This window comes from Diadema antillarum, unplaced genomic scaffold, assembly GCF_040938485.1.
Source record: "Diadema antillarum isolate AM-2024a unplaced genomic scaffold, OU_Dant_1.0 scf00000128, whole genome shotgun sequence".
NCBI classification, from domain to species: domain Eukaryota; kingdom Metazoa; phylum Echinodermata; class Echinoidea; order Diadematoida; family Diadematidae; genus Diadema; species Diadema antillarum.
Genome location: NW_027271017.1, coordinates 5116396 through 5136756, shown reverse-complemented (window position 1 = coordinate 5136756; position 20361 = coordinate 5116396). Strand labels below are relative to the sequence as shown.

Sequence of the window (20361 nt, the reverse complement as noted above, 5' to 3'; positions counted from 1 at the left end):
GATGATTTCTCTATCCTGTGAGATAATGAAATAGAAAAAGAAACAGAAACTAGAATCTTTTTAGAGGTACAGTTAGCTGTAGTATTGAATCAATTCTTTTGTCGAATATCGTTAACGTACACACGTACACAATGTACAATTTGTACATGTCCTCTGAGACCAGGCAGTTTGTAATGATTTGAAGTATTTTTTCTCTCATGCATCAAATTGTGAAACTATTAATACTTAACCTGAAAAAGTACACAATCATACACTGTACAGTATTTAAAGGGTTTGGGCATACAATTTGTACTCTACAATGTATTTTGGTGATCAATTAGCATTTTCCCCACAGGATTATTAAAGGCAGAAATCATCATTCCTTGAATGACACTTCACATTACTGCATGTTTGTAACAATCGCATTGGAATTATACTACCCGTAATCCTCCTTGGTACAATCGTATGAGAAATATGCAACAACTACACTTTGATTGTATAAAGAGAGGGATACAAGTGTAGTTCCGCTACAGAGAGAGAGACAGAGAAAGGGATGGAGAGAGGGAGGGGAGGGGGAATTACACAATAAATGTACCGTGGTACTATAGATGGAATCGTAAATTCCTTTGTTGTTGTTGTTGTTGTTAAGAACCTTATTATGTGAAAGCCATTGTCAGTTATCCAGTGATGTAAAATACAGTAGTAATGACATTTATGATTAGATGAATGTGCATCATGGGATCAAATGACAATACACGTATTAGTACGTGGTCATGTATTGGGTTCATTGTGTTTTGCAGTATCGTATGTAGCGCTTTTCCACCATGTTTTGGGTACAAAAAGCTCCTTTATTCAAAGATAAACAACACTTTACTTTAACCTTCCCTACAGTAAAGTCCCACACAATATTGAGATGAATGAGAGTGCAATCACATGAATATGATAGTCCAAGTTTCACCAATTTTATATTGAAGACATAGAAAGTTATGAAATTTAGTAATATCACTCAAATGTTTCGCGAATTGCATGAAAATTATGGAAGTTGGTGATGTCATCACCTTCAAATCTCCCTTTAGTGGCTTTGTACACAAATATTAGATTCAAATCATGGTCTGGGGCACTAAGTCATCAAAATCCAACTTGTAGCAGCTTACAGCTCACTCACCATTACATACAAAGTCATCAGTGCTGGGTTATTACATGATCACAATACAAATTTGATCTATCCATACATGTGTGTCTTTCATACTATTTTCTTCATTTGAACCCGTTGAAGATGAGTCCCAAGTATACTCCCGCAGGTGTCAGATGGGAAATGCATGCTCTTACAGCAAAATTACAGTAGTCCATCCTCAACAGGTTAATAATTAAATGCCAAAAAAGGGACATTTCATAAGATTGGTGTACACTTCAGTGAAGTCAGAGGGCAAGGACTTTATCACCAAGTCTACCACTTGTTTGCGACTATTAGGTAAAATACTGGTGCTTTTTATCAGGTGCTACAACCTCACAACAGACAGGATAACTCACTTGATGTAGACTCTCAATAGGCCTTGTGAGACCCCCAAATAAGCCTTTTTCTTCAAAAATGTCAGACTTCTCACAAAAAATGCAAAATAATACGTTGTATATAAAACCTATTAAAGTAGTAATATTCTTTTCATCTCATTCTGCTCTTTAATATGTTAATAATGGCAGCTATGAAAAACATGATAATAATTGAGATTATAACACATCTTAATGTGCAAGCAGTTTTTCAAACTTCGTTCATCAACCGTAAAGAAGTATGAAGACGGTACCTTGTTATCTCAGGGCCTCACAAAGTGCCGAGCGACCCTTGATTGACCTGCACGTAGGTGGGATTATGGGAAGAGCTAAATTTGCAACTGCATTAGCATCACGATGAAGCGCAGTGTAATCTGAAAAATGTTGAATCTGATCTCGCTGGATGCTAAGGAAGTCATTGACAGAGCCAGGTGCGAGTCGATCGACTTCGATTTGTGGAATCAACAATGGCTAATTTTGGAGTCTCAGAAGACCTCCTCCATGTCAAATGATTAGTTGTTGTTTTTTTGTTCTGTTTTGTTTAGAGATGAAAAATTTCTTAAGCTTGTGCTTGTTGTAGTTCACAGATTTGATTAAAGAAGACAAGATGTGATTTTTAAAAAAGAGAGAAAAAAATGGATTATGATGACGTGTTTGTTTGATGCAGATTCCTTGTAAGAATAATGTTTCTTGTTAATTAGAAAAAGGAAATCATAAATTTGGATGGAACCTTCACCTTCAAAGCACACCATGTATAGTTAAACACAGTGACAAAAGTAGCAGAACATTTTTTTTTTTTTTTTTGGGGGGGGGCGGGGGATCTCAAGGCTAAAGCTGTGCCAAATTTTTTTTTACATTGTATGTGTACATTTTGTACATATTGGGTAAGAATTATTTTCCATTTCGGTGTTTATTTTATATTTCAAACCTGAAATGATTTCGCTTTTTATACGCTGTATGTTACCAAATGCTGATGATGTATGTGAAATGCTCATTATTCCAGCTGTCACGATGCCAAGTTTTTGCATGGAGATAATAGCATTATTGCCTGTCTTTGTTCTTTAAATAGCAGCTTAACCTCAAATAGCCCAACCTAACAAGAATGGAATTTGCTAATTTTGTGGGGGAAATCACAATTTGCTGTAGTGTTCAGACACTCACTGTGGCGATAATCGAATGAGGGCGCTATTTCTCAAATAATCAAGATAATTTTTAAATAATCACAAGAAGCTGTTCTTAAACATAGTGAATAATACACGTACTAACAAATTTCATCACTTTTTTGAAGCACTCTTTGTCTTGTGGAGCTTGTTTTTCTCATTTCATTGCTTCGTATCTACGCAATATCTTTAATTATGGTAGTATTAACCTAGCAGCTCAGATTCCTCAAACTGGGAACATTGGTAATAGAATGCCTAGCATATTTATAGGAAGTAGCCTTTCAGATGTGTGTGCTAATCAATGTACAGTTGTACATAGTATCACTTATTCTACAAAGTATTCTACCATCTTAATGATTCCCTTTTCTCATGTCCTTGACCCTTTTGCCCCCTGCAGGTAGATCCTGGTTACGGGTATCCCCCGGCTGCCGCGCCCCTGCGGCCAAACCAGCACTCTGCGCTGAGGACGGGCTACAAAGAGACAGGAGGCATGGTAGCGGAGCGAAAGCCCCCCTGTGAGTAGCCTTAGATACCCCATGTAGACAGGAGAGTTCCATGTGTGTGTGTGTATTATCCCAACAAACGAAACTAAAGCCCCAGTCACATAGACATCCCAGATCACCCTGGACCACCCCGGATCTGATCCGGGATGATCTGGGGAGAGATTCGTGTTGATGCCTTGGACATCTGTGTATGTCCGTGTAGATCCGCGGACATCTGGGAGGCCAGCACAGCAACTTTTGCTGTCAAAAACATCCGGCGTCATCCAGGGATTGCCGTGTTGGCAAAGCAATCCGGGGTGGTCCGTGTGGCTGCCGTGTAGCTGCCGTGTTGATCCGTGTACAAATGTAGATGCCGTGTTTGTCTGTGTAGATGCCGTGGTCTTTCTGCCCTATCCGTGTAGCTGCCGTGTTGATACCGTGTGCACAGTCATACCAACGCTCGTCGACACTCCATCGAGGTCGAAACTATCCCGGATCTCCCCGGATCTCCCCGGACTTCAGCGGATCTCCCCGGATCACTGTGTACAAACTGTAGATCCTTGAGCATCCGTGTTTATATGTGACTGGGACTTAAAGATTTAAACTTGATCCTGGAAGGTCAGCTATAACTGTTCACAACAGCACTGAGTATACGAAACTCATAGTAACTAAATTGGATTGGATTGGATTGGATTGGATTGGATTGGATTGGATTGGATAGGATAGGATAGGATAGGATAGGATAGGATAGGATTGGATTGGATTGGATTGGATTGGATTGGATTGGATTGGATTGGATTGGATTGGATTGGATTGGATTGGATTGGATTGGATTGGATTGGATTGGATTGGATTGGATTGGATTGGATTGGATTGGATTGGATTAGATTGGATTAGATTGGATTGGGTTCAATTGGATTCAATCACGTTTGATCGGAAAGGATCAGATAGTATTGAATGGGATTGAATTGAATTGCTTTGAATAGAATTGGATTGGATTCTGTTAATTGGACAGAATACATTCAATGTAATACGCTCAGTCAGTGTAATAAAACTGTAGGTAGTATGCTTATACAGAAATTCACATAGTCAGGAGATTGAATAAAGCTGTTGGTTTGTTTTGAAATTGTTGTCTTTTTATCTAACAAGTGGAGTAGAGGATATCTATTTAAAGACAACCCACTCAGAATGTAGCAATTCACAGTTTCATGCCCTGCAAAAATGAGTGGAACTCAGGCACACCATAACAGTCAAATTTTCATAGTCTAGGCAATTAATGTATAAGCCCAGCCTATGGCTGCTTTGGCATAGAGTGTACCAGCTGAATAATGTACACATCTTGCATGATGCCAGGCTTTGATCTACAATGTATTCATCGTGATGTGTAGCATGGATGTGTGTGTATGCATGTATGTTTGCATGTACACTATTATCCATCCTACAGGTAGATATAAGTTTTCAGAGCAGGTTCTTGTACAAGTAAGTTGCCTTCTTCTTCATCCCCTTCCTTTTGTAGGTTGCCAACAAAGTATTATTGAGTCAGAGTTTGAGTCTCATGGCAGTTCTGAGGACAGAGTTGTAGAGAGCTGTCTTTTCAGCATGTACTTGTACCCAGAAAATTCTGTTCCCAGAGCTTTAACCCATTGAGGACAGGTTGATTTTTCTACTACGTACACACGTACCCATAGACACTTGCCCGAGTATACCCGGGACTCGCCCTCAACGGGTAAAACAAAAACCTACACAATGTAGCTTTAGTGCTTCAAAATAGCTCTGAAATGCGAGTTAATGATATAAACAACCAATGTACAACTCTTAATCTGTACAATCAATGTTTAAGTAAATTGTTAGATATACAAAATGTGAACAATACTGTGATAAAATTGTATCTAGAATAAACCACCAACATCTTACGGTTTATTGAGAAAAAATAGTAATATCTCCTGTATTTTAGGCTCTATTGTGAAATTTTTATGCAGTAGGTTGTTTTGTGATACGGGGTGTACAACTGACTTTCACATTATGCATCAAATGTGTTAAGTCAAACATTTTTTAAATCACTGCTTCCAATTGTAAATAGTTCCTTTAAACACCCTGCAACTCGTCATTGTGATATCAGTGGGATTAATATACCTACAAGTGTTTTTCATGCCACCTGCAAAACTGCTCTGAAAACGAACGAATCTTGAAATGTCTCTAAAATATGTCTGGCTGAAGGTTTGTCCACGCAGATCCAGCCGAGTGGGCCCTGTTTAGAGGAACCCATGGACTGTCGAGTGCACTCTTCAGTCGTAGGAGTAACAGCAGCGCAATCGGCAATCAGCCGAGGAGACACTGATCTCTCCCTCGCGTCGAGAGCCTAATAAGAGAAAGGGATCGGAGGAGGGGCGAATGCCTACCCCAATTTCCTCCAACAAGCCACCATCGCTCTCTCATTCTCTCTCGGCAGAGCCGAGGCGTCGAAACGCAGCCAGGAGAAACGACAAGAAGAACACAAAAATCTCAGGAAACCAAAACTTTTCAAAAGTACACTTTCAGAATCTTGTCCCATACAAGGGAGATGTGCAGCTGCTGTCGGAGTCGACCGTTGGGATTTCATGGCGAGCCGAGATTCTGCTGGGGACGATTTATATCTCCTGCGGTTATGCGGTCATTTGTGGTCCTTTTTTGTCTCGGCTGTCTGTTTCTGTTTTGAGTCTTCGTAGTTGCCGTTTTTTGTCCCCCTCCTCGTCCCAAGAATTGTTTGAATTATAATGGACCACGTATATTTCCAAGCTGTCCAAGAAACACCTGTTTCATCATACTTGTAGGACTGCAGCTCGATGGTGGCATTTTCAGACATTCCCAGTTGTTCTGATTTACAGACTTATCCTTACCATAATCTCATTAATTTAATACAACTGTATTATAAGTCACAGTTTTCATGATCTCAAATTTGTTTGAACTAGTATTTTAATCTTATATGAATCTGGTTGTTTTGCAGAACAAAGCAAATTTGTTCAGTGTCTCTGCTTTACTTCAATGCCTTGCACTTTTATCTTCGTTAGAATACTTTTTCTCTCCTTTTTTTTTTCAAAAACCAAAATAGCAACCACAAACCAACTTGAATTACAGTACCTTGCACAAACACAACTGGCTATCTTGCAGAAAACTCTCTCAAGGTTATGTACATGTATGGTCATGCTCCCAAATAGGGACAACACAGATTTAAAGATCTTTGGTATACAATTTTGTACACAGATGTGTATGTTTCAGTGCCTGATTGCTTTTACCGAGTCTTCATGTCTGTGTTTACTTCCAAGAGTATAGGAAACAATGGAGATACATTGAATTGTAATCCCAGTTGAAATATGAATTTCCTTGTCTTCAAATATTGTACCACCAAATGTCAATCAAGAGTCTTTCAAATACCAAACTGAAATTCAGGCCCATTGTCCATACTTTCCCTTTTTTACTAGTAGCATGATATCATAATACTTTTGTGGGTTATGTCATTAGGCACTGTGGTTGTGCTCTTATGCAGGAAGCTGTAAGGCATGGGTTTGAGTCTCACAGGGTGCCCCCCCCCCCCCCAGCTTGGTGCTCTGAATGAACAGTAGATGCATCTCAATTTGACTGTGTCCAGCTCATCCTCACCTATCACGCCGAAACATGCACAACATGTGGACACACTTTAATACACGTACGTGACACACTTTTTAGACACACACGTGTAAGGCACACACACGCATACACAGAGACACACATGCACCGAGGGGGAAAAAAAAAAGAGAGAAAGAAAAAGGCACGGATCCATATATATACCGGGATGTTTCATCCATCACTTTATTAACCTTCTAATAGGAGTGGATAATTGCGTTCAGCCCAGACCCACCCCCTTCCTGTTACACTCCTAATCTCATTTGTACCTCATCCCCTGTGGAGAGGGAGGGAGGGGGGCAGGGATCTACCTCCAGTTTTACCCAGATCCAGAAGAATCTGAGCCAGAGAGAGTCGAACGGCGTCTCGGCTGGAACATGTGTGCCTCCGTCACGAGCTCAGATATATCTTGATTTGCACTTGTCGCCGCGGAGAGCTAACGATAAGGAACGCTTCGCTCATCAGTAATTCAATCAGCATAATCATCATTTTTCTTCTCTTTTTTTCGGGGAAGAAATGTGAGTGACTTCGGAGCTGATTGATGTTGAGGCAAGTGGATCGATGGGGCGGGTGGGGATTTGAAATTGATACAAGCCTCTGAAGTCAGTTATAGCTTGATAGTATCAGTCAGCAAAGACGTGTGGATTAACTCACTGTGAGACACAAACTCCAAATGTCATAGGAGCTTGTGCTGCGTGTATGGATAGCTGAAAAGGGGCAAAAAAAAAAAAAGAGAGAAATATTCACCCACATGATTTTTTTCATTTCTATGATTCCTCTTCATATTTCCTGACCACCCAAGCTTTATATGAGCAATGAAGAAATGGTTGAGATGTTGAGGATTTTAATGCATGGCTGCTTTTGTGAATGTGACTTGTACAGATATGCTTTTAATTTGCAGATATACTGTGTACAAAGTATTGTTTCTCCTTTTTTTAAAAAAACTTGACAGGTCATGTGCAGTCTATACAGGGATGTCAGCATCTTGGAGGGAATATGACAAGATATGATTAGTCTTTGGAAGATTTCAATAGAGTACCTGTGCTAGCCTTTTTATGAACAGAAATTATGAAGTGCTCTTCCTTTTCCACAATGTTTCAGGGATTATTTGTGATATAAAGATTAAAAAGAAAAGAGTCTGATTCACAATCTTTAGCACATTGTACAAGCTACTCAGTTTTAATAGTCATTTTGCAAACTACAGAGACACTACAATGTAATCCCATGTTACATTTCGATTCATCTTTTTTTTTTCTTTTATGGAATAACACCCACTTTAGTTTCATAGATTTTTTTCCACTTATTCTTTGCAGTTGTTCGGGACCCGCTGACTCTCTCTGTAGATTTCCTGGTGAGGTATGTTGGGATGATTGCCACTGCCCAGGGGCTTCAGCACTCACAAGAAGACCACCTAGACCTGATCCAGGCCCTAGACCAGGCACAGGTTTGGACCAATAAAAACTTTCTGCTATTCCAGTTTCAGGGCCTGCTCTGAATAGACCTGCGTGTACAAGTACAACATACTGTAAAAGTGGTTTCTTTTGCGTACAGATACTTTCGCGGTTTCCATCAGTGCCGACTTTTTCGCGTGTGTTTAAATTCGCGGTCGGCAAAATCTGTGAATTCACAGTCAGCAAAAACTGTTTTATTTTGCACATGAAAACTCAAACTATAATCCAATTATTCTTTTATTTATTAAATAGAAATTAAAAATAAATGCAGGCTTACCTGAAATCCTGTCTCTCAAGTACTTTATAACATGCTTGTACCTACATTGCGCGGTATCGCTGTGTGTGTGTTGACCATCAACACTCTCAATGCGCGAAATCTTTGTGTGTGCATGTGCGCAATAGCGTTGTAACAAGCGGCGAGTTCAAAACATTTTCGCGTGATGTTTAAATTCGCGGTTCAACCTCAAAGCGCGAAAAGCGCGAAAATAAAACCACCACGAAAGAATCCACTTTTACACTAGTGAAGAATTGCTGTAGTCCTTTACTTTGTTCTATTCTTTTCAAACAAATTCCAGGCCATAGACCAGGCCAAACTGGACCGAATCTAGTGTTTCCTACCAAATTCCATAAATTCAGAGTAGCCTAAAGGCCCCGTTTACACCAAAGCTTTGCCATGGCCCAAGCTTGGCGTAAACAGTAATGTGAGTCCGAGCCGCGGCCCAATTTTAGCTACGTACAGCCCCTTTTCTCTGATATATTTTACTGTAAGTGCACAACATTGCGGGCAAGTGGACCAGGCATTTGGTGTGAATTGGGCCTAAAAGGCATGCAGTGAAATATTTATGGAGGTCTTTCACCTTCTAGCTGTGGAGCCATGTCAGCATTGAAATGTGATGGCCAAGCCTGAACCGGTAAGATCTGAGTCTACGAGCCAAATATTATGTGAGGGATTACACTGTACAACTGTACTCGCACCATGTGGTTTTCGTCAGTTTATTTGTCACATGGCCTCACTAACTCCTCACACTCTTCAAAAGATTTGGCACCGATCTCCTGTTATGCCATTGTTGGCGAAATCCTCCATGGAGCGGTGCCATGAAGGAAGATTTTATATAAGAAAAAGAATCCCTCTTCAAGTATTTCCGTATCAAATCAAAAAGGAATTTTGCTGCATTAAAGTCACTATCTTGTCATCAGTGCATTGGCAGGCACCTCTAAATTTTTTTTAGCATTTGAATTGAGATTCAGCAAATGTGACCGATTTTAAATGGAAGAACACATCCTTTAATAATCAATTGATGTAGAACAATGCATTGCTATACAAATGATGCACAGGATAGAGTGTGTTAGTGTAGGCGTGGTGCACTCGAGGGTATTTACAATTGTGAAACATGCACGAGGCGAAGCCGAGTGCATGTTGCACTACATTGTAAATACCCGAGAGTGAGCTATACGCCTCCACTAACGCCACGAAATAATCCTGTGCATCATTTGTTTTATAAAATGGGTCGAAAATTCGAAAACTAACAGCATTTTTCAGCGTTTTTCACGTACCTTTGTGGGTCAAGACGTCCGAAGATGTTCGTCCCAAACATTTACTGTTGTACGCACATCGCACTCGGAACTCCCGCACATAAGTATGATGGGGGGTTGGGTTTCCGGACACTTAAGTTCCCGCATGAAAACTTACTTATTTTACATAGAATATGCACCCTTTACCTTAAAGACTTGATATAGACTCCTCATATAGGCCTACTAGACAACATACTCTGAAAACGGCATGAGAATTAACCTGCTAAATCGTTGGATTTGCCCTTCAAAGTGACTCCATGTACGCGTCCGGTCCCACAACGCTTGGTCTACTGTACACTGTACGTATGATACGTACGCCACACATGCACAAGGGAAGAAAGGCCGGCTGGCCGGCAGCCCGAACTAGAAGTTGTTAACAGGATTGACAGCGCGTATGCATGCAATTCAAAGGAGCTGCCGCGCGCACAGACGATCGGCAATAGGATTTAACACGCAGTGCAATGGGACTGAGTAACCAAAGCACGTGTGACTCATTTCAGCGCTTCCTATTGGCTACATTCTTGAACCCATTTTATAATGCATGATAACATATTTCTTCCAATAAAGAACATGTACTGGAAAACACGATATTTTCGTGGCATGAAATTTTCACAAATTCGAGCCAACGGCCTTTGACATTTTTGCATGTTGCCTCTGACATTCTATGCATATAGTGTAGACAAGAACTTTTGCGTGCATTTTAATTTCGCAAATCTTGGCTCTCGCGAAATTCGCAAAATTAAATTGCACGCGAATATTCCTCATTTTACAATACATTACTTACAAGTTTTGTAGAATGAGCTAACACCCTCAGGTTCCTAAAAAAAGGCTCCTCAAAAATTCTGCGGTCGAAGTGAACAGAGGAACAGAATGCTCAAATCAAAGAGGATTTTTACTCTACCTGACACACTAGGAAATGTAGGATACAATAATGGCAATGTACAGTCCATTGTTTGTGATTGATACGTACAACTGTATAAAGTGAGTATGATGTTATGGGGCAGTGCTCTTTTATCACAGTTTGGAGTGGTGGAATAGAGACATAAAGATCAGAGAGGACATAATGAGACTTAGGCCTCATGGGGCAGATACATGGGACTTCATGGGACAAGGACAGACAATTGTACATTGTGCAAGTTGACACAGCAGCAAGTGAAGTTGTGTTCAGAAGTGCTCACACCACACATTGGTCATGTAATTTGATAGGAGAGCTATTAATTGGGGAGCTGTCATAATATAAAGCAGGAAGTAACAGGAGAGGCCCCCCTTTGAGGCCCCCTCCCCTTTTTAGGAGCGAAGGGGTTGCCAGTAATTATAGTGACATACATACAGGGTAGCATCCTAGGAGCTTCAGTGGTTCACTGGATGGTCCGTCTGCATTAGATGGAGCAGGTTCTTGGTTTAATTCGTAGGAGGAGTCAGACCCATTAGAAGTCTTCTCCATTTTCATTTCATTTGATTGATTATCTTTAAAGCAACAACCTGGGTTTTCTAGGGGGTCAACATTTGCTTTTGTACTTATCTTTTAAAAATCATGAGAGTGCAGTGTGTAAAAACAATTTGCTACTCGCTATGCAACTAGGGTGTATAAATCTTTGTAATTTACTATGCAAAGAATAGGAAATACAAGAATAAAATAAGTGTTTGTTGATTATCGTACTTGAAAATTAAAAGTCTTGTAAATTATCATGCAATTTATTATGTTCCTTAAAAAGAATGTGGAGAAAAGTTGAGGAGGTTGAATATACGTACATTGTACATGTAGCCTGTAGGATAATGCATCAAAATTCATAAAAGACAACTGTACATGTATGAAGAGAAACACAAGAAAGGAAAAAACAATTTACATTAATCTTTAATCTGCTTGAATATCACTGCTAAAATAAAGAGTCCATGTGGATGTACAAGATGTAGATTTTACTCAGTAGATGACAAGCTTTGCTTTATCATCCATCCTTGCTGTAACTGTAACTCTCCCTTTCTTTGAGGTGAATGTCACTTTGAATATTAAAAGGTGTTAATCTGCACCCTCAACAGATGGATGGTCAGTTCAAGTTTGCGGAGAATGACCAGGACTTTGTCACGCTCAACCTCTCCAAGTACGGCATGAAGATAGTGGAGAAACTTCCGCAGGACCGGTATCAGGTTCCACCTGGCATGAGACCGCCACAGGTAGGTTGGACAAGATACCCCCCCCCCCCTTCCCCTTTTTGGTTCCACGACATTTGCTCCTGCGACAATTGCTTCCATGAAATATTTAAACGCTAAGCCAAACATAAATTCTACCCACAAACATTTTGTAAACCTAGCCCTAATCCTAATCCCTACACCAGACTAAACCTAAAGCCCTATTACAATCCTAGCCGTAAACCCGAAGTCGTTGGAGAAAATATTAAAGACCAAAGCAATAGTTGCAAGAGCAAATGCTGTGTCACCCACTTTTATCCTGTCTATTAAACCATTAGTAATTGAACTGCCAGAAACCTCCCGTCAAGATTACTCGCTAAAACGCCTGAAACGTGTCTGCTTTTTTTATGCTTTACTATTTTCATTGTCTTCATATAGAATATATGTTAAAATTACATAGTGTAAAGCGGAATTATAAATACTGATATTGATGATGCAAATATAGTCTTTCAATTCTATTCTTATCACCCCTCAGGGGTGACAGTAGAGTTTGACATTAGCGTCACCTCTCCTCTTTATTTCTTTCATTATACCCTTCCCCAATGCCACACTTCCGTATCCCTCCCCCCAAAAAAAAACAAAACAAAAACAAAACAAAACAAAACTATCATAATGATGATGAACACGAATACAGGTAGTACGTTGGAGACATGGTCTGGTAGAAATCATCCGCGCCGTCCACTACGAGGACAGCTTGGGCCGGCAGTTGATGGCGGTCAAGCTTGGTCAAGAGGGGGAGGAGGTCTACGACTGTCTACTGTTTGAATGTACTCACCAGGTAAGCGATGTGTGAGGGTTCAATTTCTCTTGTGTGACACGGTGGTCCCACCTGGCCTTATAATACTGGTCCTTACTAGTGTCATTTGAATTTAATGAGGTTAGTATACAAATAATGCTCAAGTGAGATTGTGTTTAATTAGTGGAGATGCAGCACATTCAAGAGCATGTACAATGGTGCAACATTTTGCATGATATTGTGATACCTTGAAGTGTGCTGCATTTCCCGTATTACATCACAAACTTAAACCTGTGCATTATTTGATTTATAAAGTGGGTTTGTGGACTATGATATTGGCTGGTAAAACGTATTTCAGTACAATGGGGCCACTCGTCGATTTGGTTGTGCCTACCACTGTGTGAATCAAAGCGATTGCTAACCCACTGAGGATAGGCTGATTTTACTACAACACACATTTCCCATAGACACCGGCCCGAGTATACTCCGGACTTGTCCTCAACGGCTTTACAAGGTTCGTGCTGCATGCACAGGTCACAGCTACACTGTACATGTATCTGCCGTAAAATACGACACAGTGCTGTTATGCTTTCTTGCACCCTTTTTGCACTCCAGTGCATTAGTGAACAAATGCAGAAAGCACAAGCGACTCCTTTCAGCAGTATTGAACCCGTTTTGTAATATTGTTCACCTTTACAGTTTGTGTGTATGTGGGTATTAAAGTGTTCACACTGCTCCTTTAAGATATATAAACTGGATTATCGCCTTCCTTTGTTCGAAAAGTTGGAGTCCCATCTGCAGCAGAATTAGAGGCATGCCCACCCATGGGTCCCGTGCGTGAAGATCTGGTTTGTGCCACCAAGTGTTTGGCCACGTTGCCAAGGGGTAGGTGTGCTCACGCCCCGATCATGGCGAGGATCCTTCTTGGGAAGTCCTGCGCACGTGAAGCGGCGCGGAGATATCGAATCCTTCTGTGGTCAAAACCGTTCCCAGGAATTTTATTGGTGATTCGTCCGTCTCAGCCTCCAGATGTATTCCTCCTAATGCACTGCAGAGTCAAACATGCCCATGAGTCAGTTTTTACATTCAACTTCTGGGCGTAGACACCGAATATTCTCAGTGTACTGTGAGACGACATTGAGCCATTTAAAGACAAAGAGCATGCTGACTTTCTATTTGTGTGTGTGTGTGTGTGTGTGTGTGTGTGTGTTTGTGCATTTTCTCCTGTTTTCATCACATCGACAGGTGTTTGTCCCATGCTCTCTGTCTCTCTCTCTCTGTTCTCTGTACAAAACAGAGCCAAAAAGTAGCGATAAAGATATTTGTTAAACTAATGATGATGATTGTAATTGTCATGACACTTGTATAAATGCATTATTATGATATCAACATTAATATTGTAAATATTGTATAGTCATCATTGTTACCATCATTATGAAATAATAATGGTAGTATTAGGAAATAGTAATGGTGTCTACAACACCTGACTGTAAAGAGGGGGAATATGCCCTATTAAACACACATTTGCAATCAGGAATTGAATCACCAAATCTCAAGATCTGATTGAAGACCGTGTCTTTGAGTATTATTTTCATTGAGAACTGAAAGAAAGAGCATGATACTGCCGTAGAGGTTAATTCAAGGGTAAGGAAATAAATTAATAAAAAAATCATTGACTCCTTAGTTGGAATATGTGTGGATACTCTGATTTTTTAACTTGAATTTTATTTTTTTCTAAACTGATCACCTGAGGGCTTAGAACTGTTTTGAATTAAGAGGACAAAAATATAAAATACACTGTACTAAATCTAGATGTTTGACAAACAGCATGGTGGAAGAGAGATGTAGGTTTAAGAGGGATTAAGGTGTAGGACTGATAAATTCATGCCTGAATTCAAAAGGTTCTTTTTCCATTTAATTCTTAAGCACCCAAGTCCGCACTTTCCCCCCTCGGGAGGCGGAGAGTAGGGCTCCAGTGCCGAAATCTGGGGTTCGAAACATAACATCCCTGTCCCATCTCCATGCATTAAAATATCCTGCAGCGGTGATCGCTATCACTCGTTGATACGTCGAGCTGACTCAGCCGCCCAGCGTACCCACTCTCCCAATTTCTCTCCGCGCTTCGCGGGCTTTTACTGTCTTTCTCCGAGCCTTCCCATCGTTTCGCTTTCCTGCGTCTTTTATGTTTCCTGTCAGGGAGTTGAGACAAATTTCCCCCTCTCCCCCCCCCCCCCCCCCACCCCAACAGTGTGTGCCAAGTTTTGAAAATGTTTGTTTAATTACCAACCCTCTTACCAAGTTCCATGATAAGTGATAGTATCTTTATGTCTTCCTGGCAGTATGATCGGAAGTTATGTGTGCATGTCTCTTCTATAGTTGTCATATGTCTTTCCACAAATTTCCATCTTTTTAAAGTCATTGCTCTATTTTCTTTCTTTTTTAAACATTGCTTTCCATCATTCATCGCAATATTTCATGGAAAAAGATAATTACCATGACTCCAGTTTTCCCTCACATGTCAAATATGTGACCACCCAGAATTAAAGGCACTGTTTACCATCGGGAGCAGTGATTTGAAATTTTTGTGGAATTATCACATTTGATGCATATATATGTACTGTATGTAGTTCACTTGTAAACTCAAAACATCCTAACATTAAAAATTTGGCAGTAACATCGCAAATATAAGGAGATATCACTATTTTTTTTTCAATAAACCATAACTGTATATGGTTTAATCTAGAAACAATTTTAAGAAAAGTTTTTAAGAAAAAATTTCAACCGTCCTATTGAGGCTGCATAATAATCAGAAATTGAACTTGATGGGAAAATTAGAATTTCTCATTCCACAGTACAAAGCAATGGGGGAAGGGGAAGAGCTTACATATTATGATGTCAGGAAATTGCCAATTTGTGTCCGATAATCACAACTTCCAAAAAGTCATTGCTTTCTTTAAGAATTGGCTCAAACTTTTTTGCAGTCCTGCTCTTCCTATTTTTCTGCTTATATTCACACAAACTAATTTGCAGGGCGAGCTTTCCCTTTGACCCATAGCCTGCACGGAACAATTTTGTGGATTCTGTGTGGTGCAGTCACAGATCACCAATACGAAAGTAACCCCAAGTCAGTTCTTTCTTTTTACCATGTCTGAAAAATTGGACTCCTAGCTTTACAATGATACGCATTTTTAAGTTTATCAATGTTGGTTTTTTCCTGACCTTCATGATGCAACGTAGATATATTGTAGCTCATTGAGGACAAGCTGATTTTGCTATAACACACATTTCCTGTAGACATCTGCTTAAGTATACTCGATACTTGTCTTAAACGAGTTAATAAGGAATGTTGACTTTTTTAATAATGATTTGAATGCACATTAACACTTTGTGCCATGTCTGCATGCCCAGCTCAGTCGATGGGTTTGCCAATTTCACATATTTTGCTCATATGCATAACCACACAGGGACCAAATTGTTTTTAACCCATCGAGGACGAGCTGATTTTGCTACAACACGCATTTCCCCGAGACTCCTGCCCAAGTATACTCGGGATTCATTTTCAGTGGGTTGAACACTGGCCATTGCAAGTAAAGTAACCATAGCTTTGTCATAAACTGTACATCACAGCAAAGCGTGCAATTTACTCTGCAGCTTTGCTGTACTGTATTTTGAGCATAAATGCTTCCGCAAAAAGTTACATGGAAGGCTTTGAAACAAGAATGTTTTCGAAAAGTGCCCATGCTTAGTGGTAACAGAATAATGGTGCACACAGGAGATATACACCATGGCACCCAAATGGTTAAAAGTCTGTCAGTCTACAAATTTGTACAAGGATTTTTATTGATGATGTGCACTGGAGGTGATTGAGTTGTTGAACAGAGCTAGTGATAAGTGATGACTTTCACTAAATATCACTAATTACTTGGTGGTGCAATATTGAGTAAACTCTTCAGCAGATCATGATTTGCCCAATGTGCATATTTGATTACGACTTACGTGTACACTAATAGCACTGTTTGCAAAACAGTGTTACAGTTTTAAGTTTAGTTGTATTTTCCTTTGATCAAGTTTGATGAAACTGTCATTGAAATATTTTTTTCCCCTCTATGTTTTGAAATCAACTTGGACATGGAGTGTTTCACTTTAGATTGCTTTGATATTCTCTATGTTCTGTACTCAATATGATATGCATGTCTCCCCACAAGTCACCAACATCAGTCGTGAAGGATTTTGCGTCCTTTAGCTTCACTGCACATTTTTTTTCTGGGTTTTTCTCCTTTTATCTTCAGCCCCAGGCGACGCAGATCTGCAAATGTCTGGAGCTGCTCTTCAACGCGGTGTGCCAGTTCACACCCCTCTGAGTTAACGAAGGTGTACAGTCAGCCCCGACTTTGTGCTAACTCCCGACCCCTCCTCCTGGCATGGGCAGAGTTCCGCTTTTCCCCCCGTCGTGAGTGGGATCTCAGAACCAGCACAGTGCAGCATTGGAGGACAAGATCAAGCCCTATGCCTCAGCGAGGCTCCAAACGCGAAGCTTAGTCACATCGTGTTTTCTCTACTATGATACCCAGAAGAACGGATCCAGTTGTAGTGTCACAGAAAAACTGTGAAAGATATTGTGGTATTGTTGTTGTTATTGATGATGATGGTGTTGTTGTTGTTGTTGTGGTCAACCCCTACAATTGTATATGGAGTCCATTTTTTTTTTCATTGTGATATAGAGAACCTGGGAAACTTTATTTTCAATATTAGATCTCCGGCAGTCCAGATAAATTCAAAAGACTGTGGTCCGTATCATAGGCGTTAAGATGGTACTGTAATAACACTTGCCTGTACTACTTAAAGTATACATGATATGACATTTGTTTTGTAGAAATTCTATAGTTTCCCTTCTTGTTTTGCTTGCTGTTGTTTTTTTTTTTCCCTATGACATCAGCAGTGATTTTTCTTCTCTTGATTTCAAGCATGAATCCACACATGGATCAACTGGAGATACTTTTACAGAGATGCCAGCTGTTACATTTTTTTTTTTCGTTTATTATTACATGCAGTATTTTGTACTGCTTGTTACCAAAAATAATGCAAGTTTCTAGTTTCAGTAGTCGTTGGCTTATTCGTGAACAAGGATGCCTCCTTTTTTTTTTACTATGTATTTTGTGCCAAAAGCTGACAGCTAGCAAGATGAGAACAATGTTATTCTCGACTGTACTGCGTTTCTGCGGTGGATGGGATCATGCAGTGCTTTCAATTTTATTTTTTAAGTGTGAACAGGCCAGGCACTGTGAGGCCTTGCATTTGCTGCTCCCAGACTACCCAAAGAGGAGGCTATACTAGCAACGTAAACTAGAAACATTGGATGGCTGGTATTTCCAAGTTCCTGAAACGTAGGGTTGCATATTATTAAAAAAAGATTGCAAAGATTTTGTTTTTTTATCCCCCCCCCCCTAAGAAAAAATAAGTAGATAAAATTTATTAATAACTCTTGCATTGTCAATTACTGCACTTTGCATACTTGATCAGGTTTTTAGTTTTCTCCTGTGGGTATCCCAGGTTCTAGGGTAGGCAGCAGGCAGTTATAAATGGTTTTGAAGGTAAGATAAAAAAATATAGAAAAAAAATTCCTAGAACTTGCCAGTAACTTACCTAACATTGCAATCACTCGAGTTCATACAGATTAAAGTTGAGCAATATGTACTTAAAACAATCAGTTACGTATATTGGTTTTGTAAACAGCACTATTTTTGACAAAAGAATTGTCCCCGAATTGAAATAGATGTTGAGACACTAGTCATATTGTTGTGGAAAAATCTGAGAGTGATGGAAATGACAATGGATTATATAGTGTTTCCTTTCTTGATGTTTTCGCTGCCATGGAACAGAGTAAAACCAAATATGTCGAGGGACTGTCTTTCAATCATAACAACCCGGCCCCCTTTCTAAATAACAGAAGAGCAAGAAGGATGTACAGAATGATTTTGGAAGTTTAGAGAAGAATGTCCGAAATATTTGGTGATGTCAGCTGTGGGTTTAGCCATAAGGAATGAGAGAATTCTTAAAATTTTCCTTCCACTTTCTCGCGTCTTCCATTCGCCTTTAAAAATGAGATAGTCTCATTATAGATGTTTGTGTGGCAAGGTTTTTCTATGTATTGAAATTCTTGGATTATTTATCTATGTGCTTCCCACGATTTAGTGTTACATCCATTGAGTGTATGCTGCTTGAAGAGTCCTTCACAACCATTTGCCATTGAGGGATGACTGCATGTTGAACATTGAATAGAATCTTCTAGAACTGGTCTTTTGTCTGACTTTGCCCATTGAAGATCTCACAATGAATTACTACTGCACTGACACACACATCGGCCTCTTAGAGAAAGTAGCTTTTTCACTGTGAGAACTTTGAGAACCGAATAGAAAATTATATTTCCATGTGATAATTCCGGAGTTGCTTCCTATCAAAAATCACCTCACAATACAAATCAGAAGAGCTTGACATGAGTAAAATGGTTTGCTGAATGCCTGAAAATGAAATTGATCTCAGCAGCGTAAATAGAGAGTGCCATTGTTGGAATTTTTCGCCTGCGTCCTCTGAGATGCCTTGAAATTTTAGGGGTTGTTGAGTTCATTTGTGTCAAAGTGTGATGAGTATGTTTACTGATGATATTATGAGGAAAGTAGAATCTGATGATTGCGTCCATGAAGAATTTAATGAGAAACACAGCAGTGCTGCGGTGAGCGATTTTGTCCAAGTGTCGCTGATGATTGTGAAAACATTTTGATATTTTTGGGTATGTGACTGTGTGTTTGTGTGTAAACGTGGAGGGTGTGATGATGAGTGTGTTTCTAATCTTCTTGTGTGCTTTCTTTCTCTGCAAGCACACTTCAGTCTGTGCTTTGTCAGAAACCTATGTGTCCTGTGAGATCCTTGTAAATAGAAACAAACGTGAGAAGTACTGTCCAACTTAACTTTTTTTGAAGGAAATATGATGGAAATGCATTGCCTTGCTCATTTGTTAATCTGTGTAAATACTTACTGAGTTTTATTCATGCACTGATGTACTTAAAAAAAACAAAAAAACAAAAGCAGAAATGACAGAGAATAGTTCTTAGTTAGGAAAATATCTGAAATCATATGCCTGAGTAGGCAAAGAATCAACAAGGTTGTCATTGGTATAAAGAGTTTGGCCAAATAGGCAGAGCTGAAGATGTATGCTGTTTACTGGTACAATGAATATCATCTAAACTGGAATGTTGACTCACACTTATCGAAGATGCGTGACTAGAGTGACTCTGTACTTATGTGTTAGTGTCAAGTCTAGCTTTAGGAAGATGTGGTATGATAGAGATATATTTATGAATATGATACCTATGTATTTTGTATTGTACTCATATGAGAGCTCTAGCAGACTAGTATTTTTATGTCAGAAGTCTTCCATGATAGGTTTAGTTTAAGGAGAAGTCAGAGAATCGGGGAAAACGGAAACACACACACACACCCACAAAAGAAATAGAATAAAAATCATGTTTATGGCCAATTATTTAGCAACTTCACCCCTTTCCCTCGGAGTTATCATTGCTTTGTGATGGGAACACGACAACACTTTGATATTG

At 39.7% G+C, this 20361-nt stretch overlaps 1 protein-coding gene across 1 annotated transcript in view; it reads left to right on the top strand.

Moving 5' to 3' along the window:
- LOC139720417 (integrin beta-1-binding protein 1-like) overlaps positions 1–17155 on the top strand; it is a 30844-nt gene extending 13689 nt beyond the window's left edge. Inside the window, exons 2-6 of the mRNA XM_071631778.1 lie at positions 3082–3199; positions 8119–8249; positions 11866–12000; positions 12650–12793; positions 17041–17155. Of these exons, the coding sequence (XP_071487879.1) occupies positions 3082–3199; positions 8119–8249; positions 11866–12000; positions 12650–12793; positions 17041–17112 (600 nt within the window). The 3' untranslated portion in view covers positions 17113–17155. The remainder of the gene's footprint in view (positions 1–3081; positions 3200–8118; positions 8250–11865; positions 12001–12649; positions 12794–17040) is intronic.
- The last annotated feature ends 3206 nt before the right edge of the window (positions 17156–20361 follow it).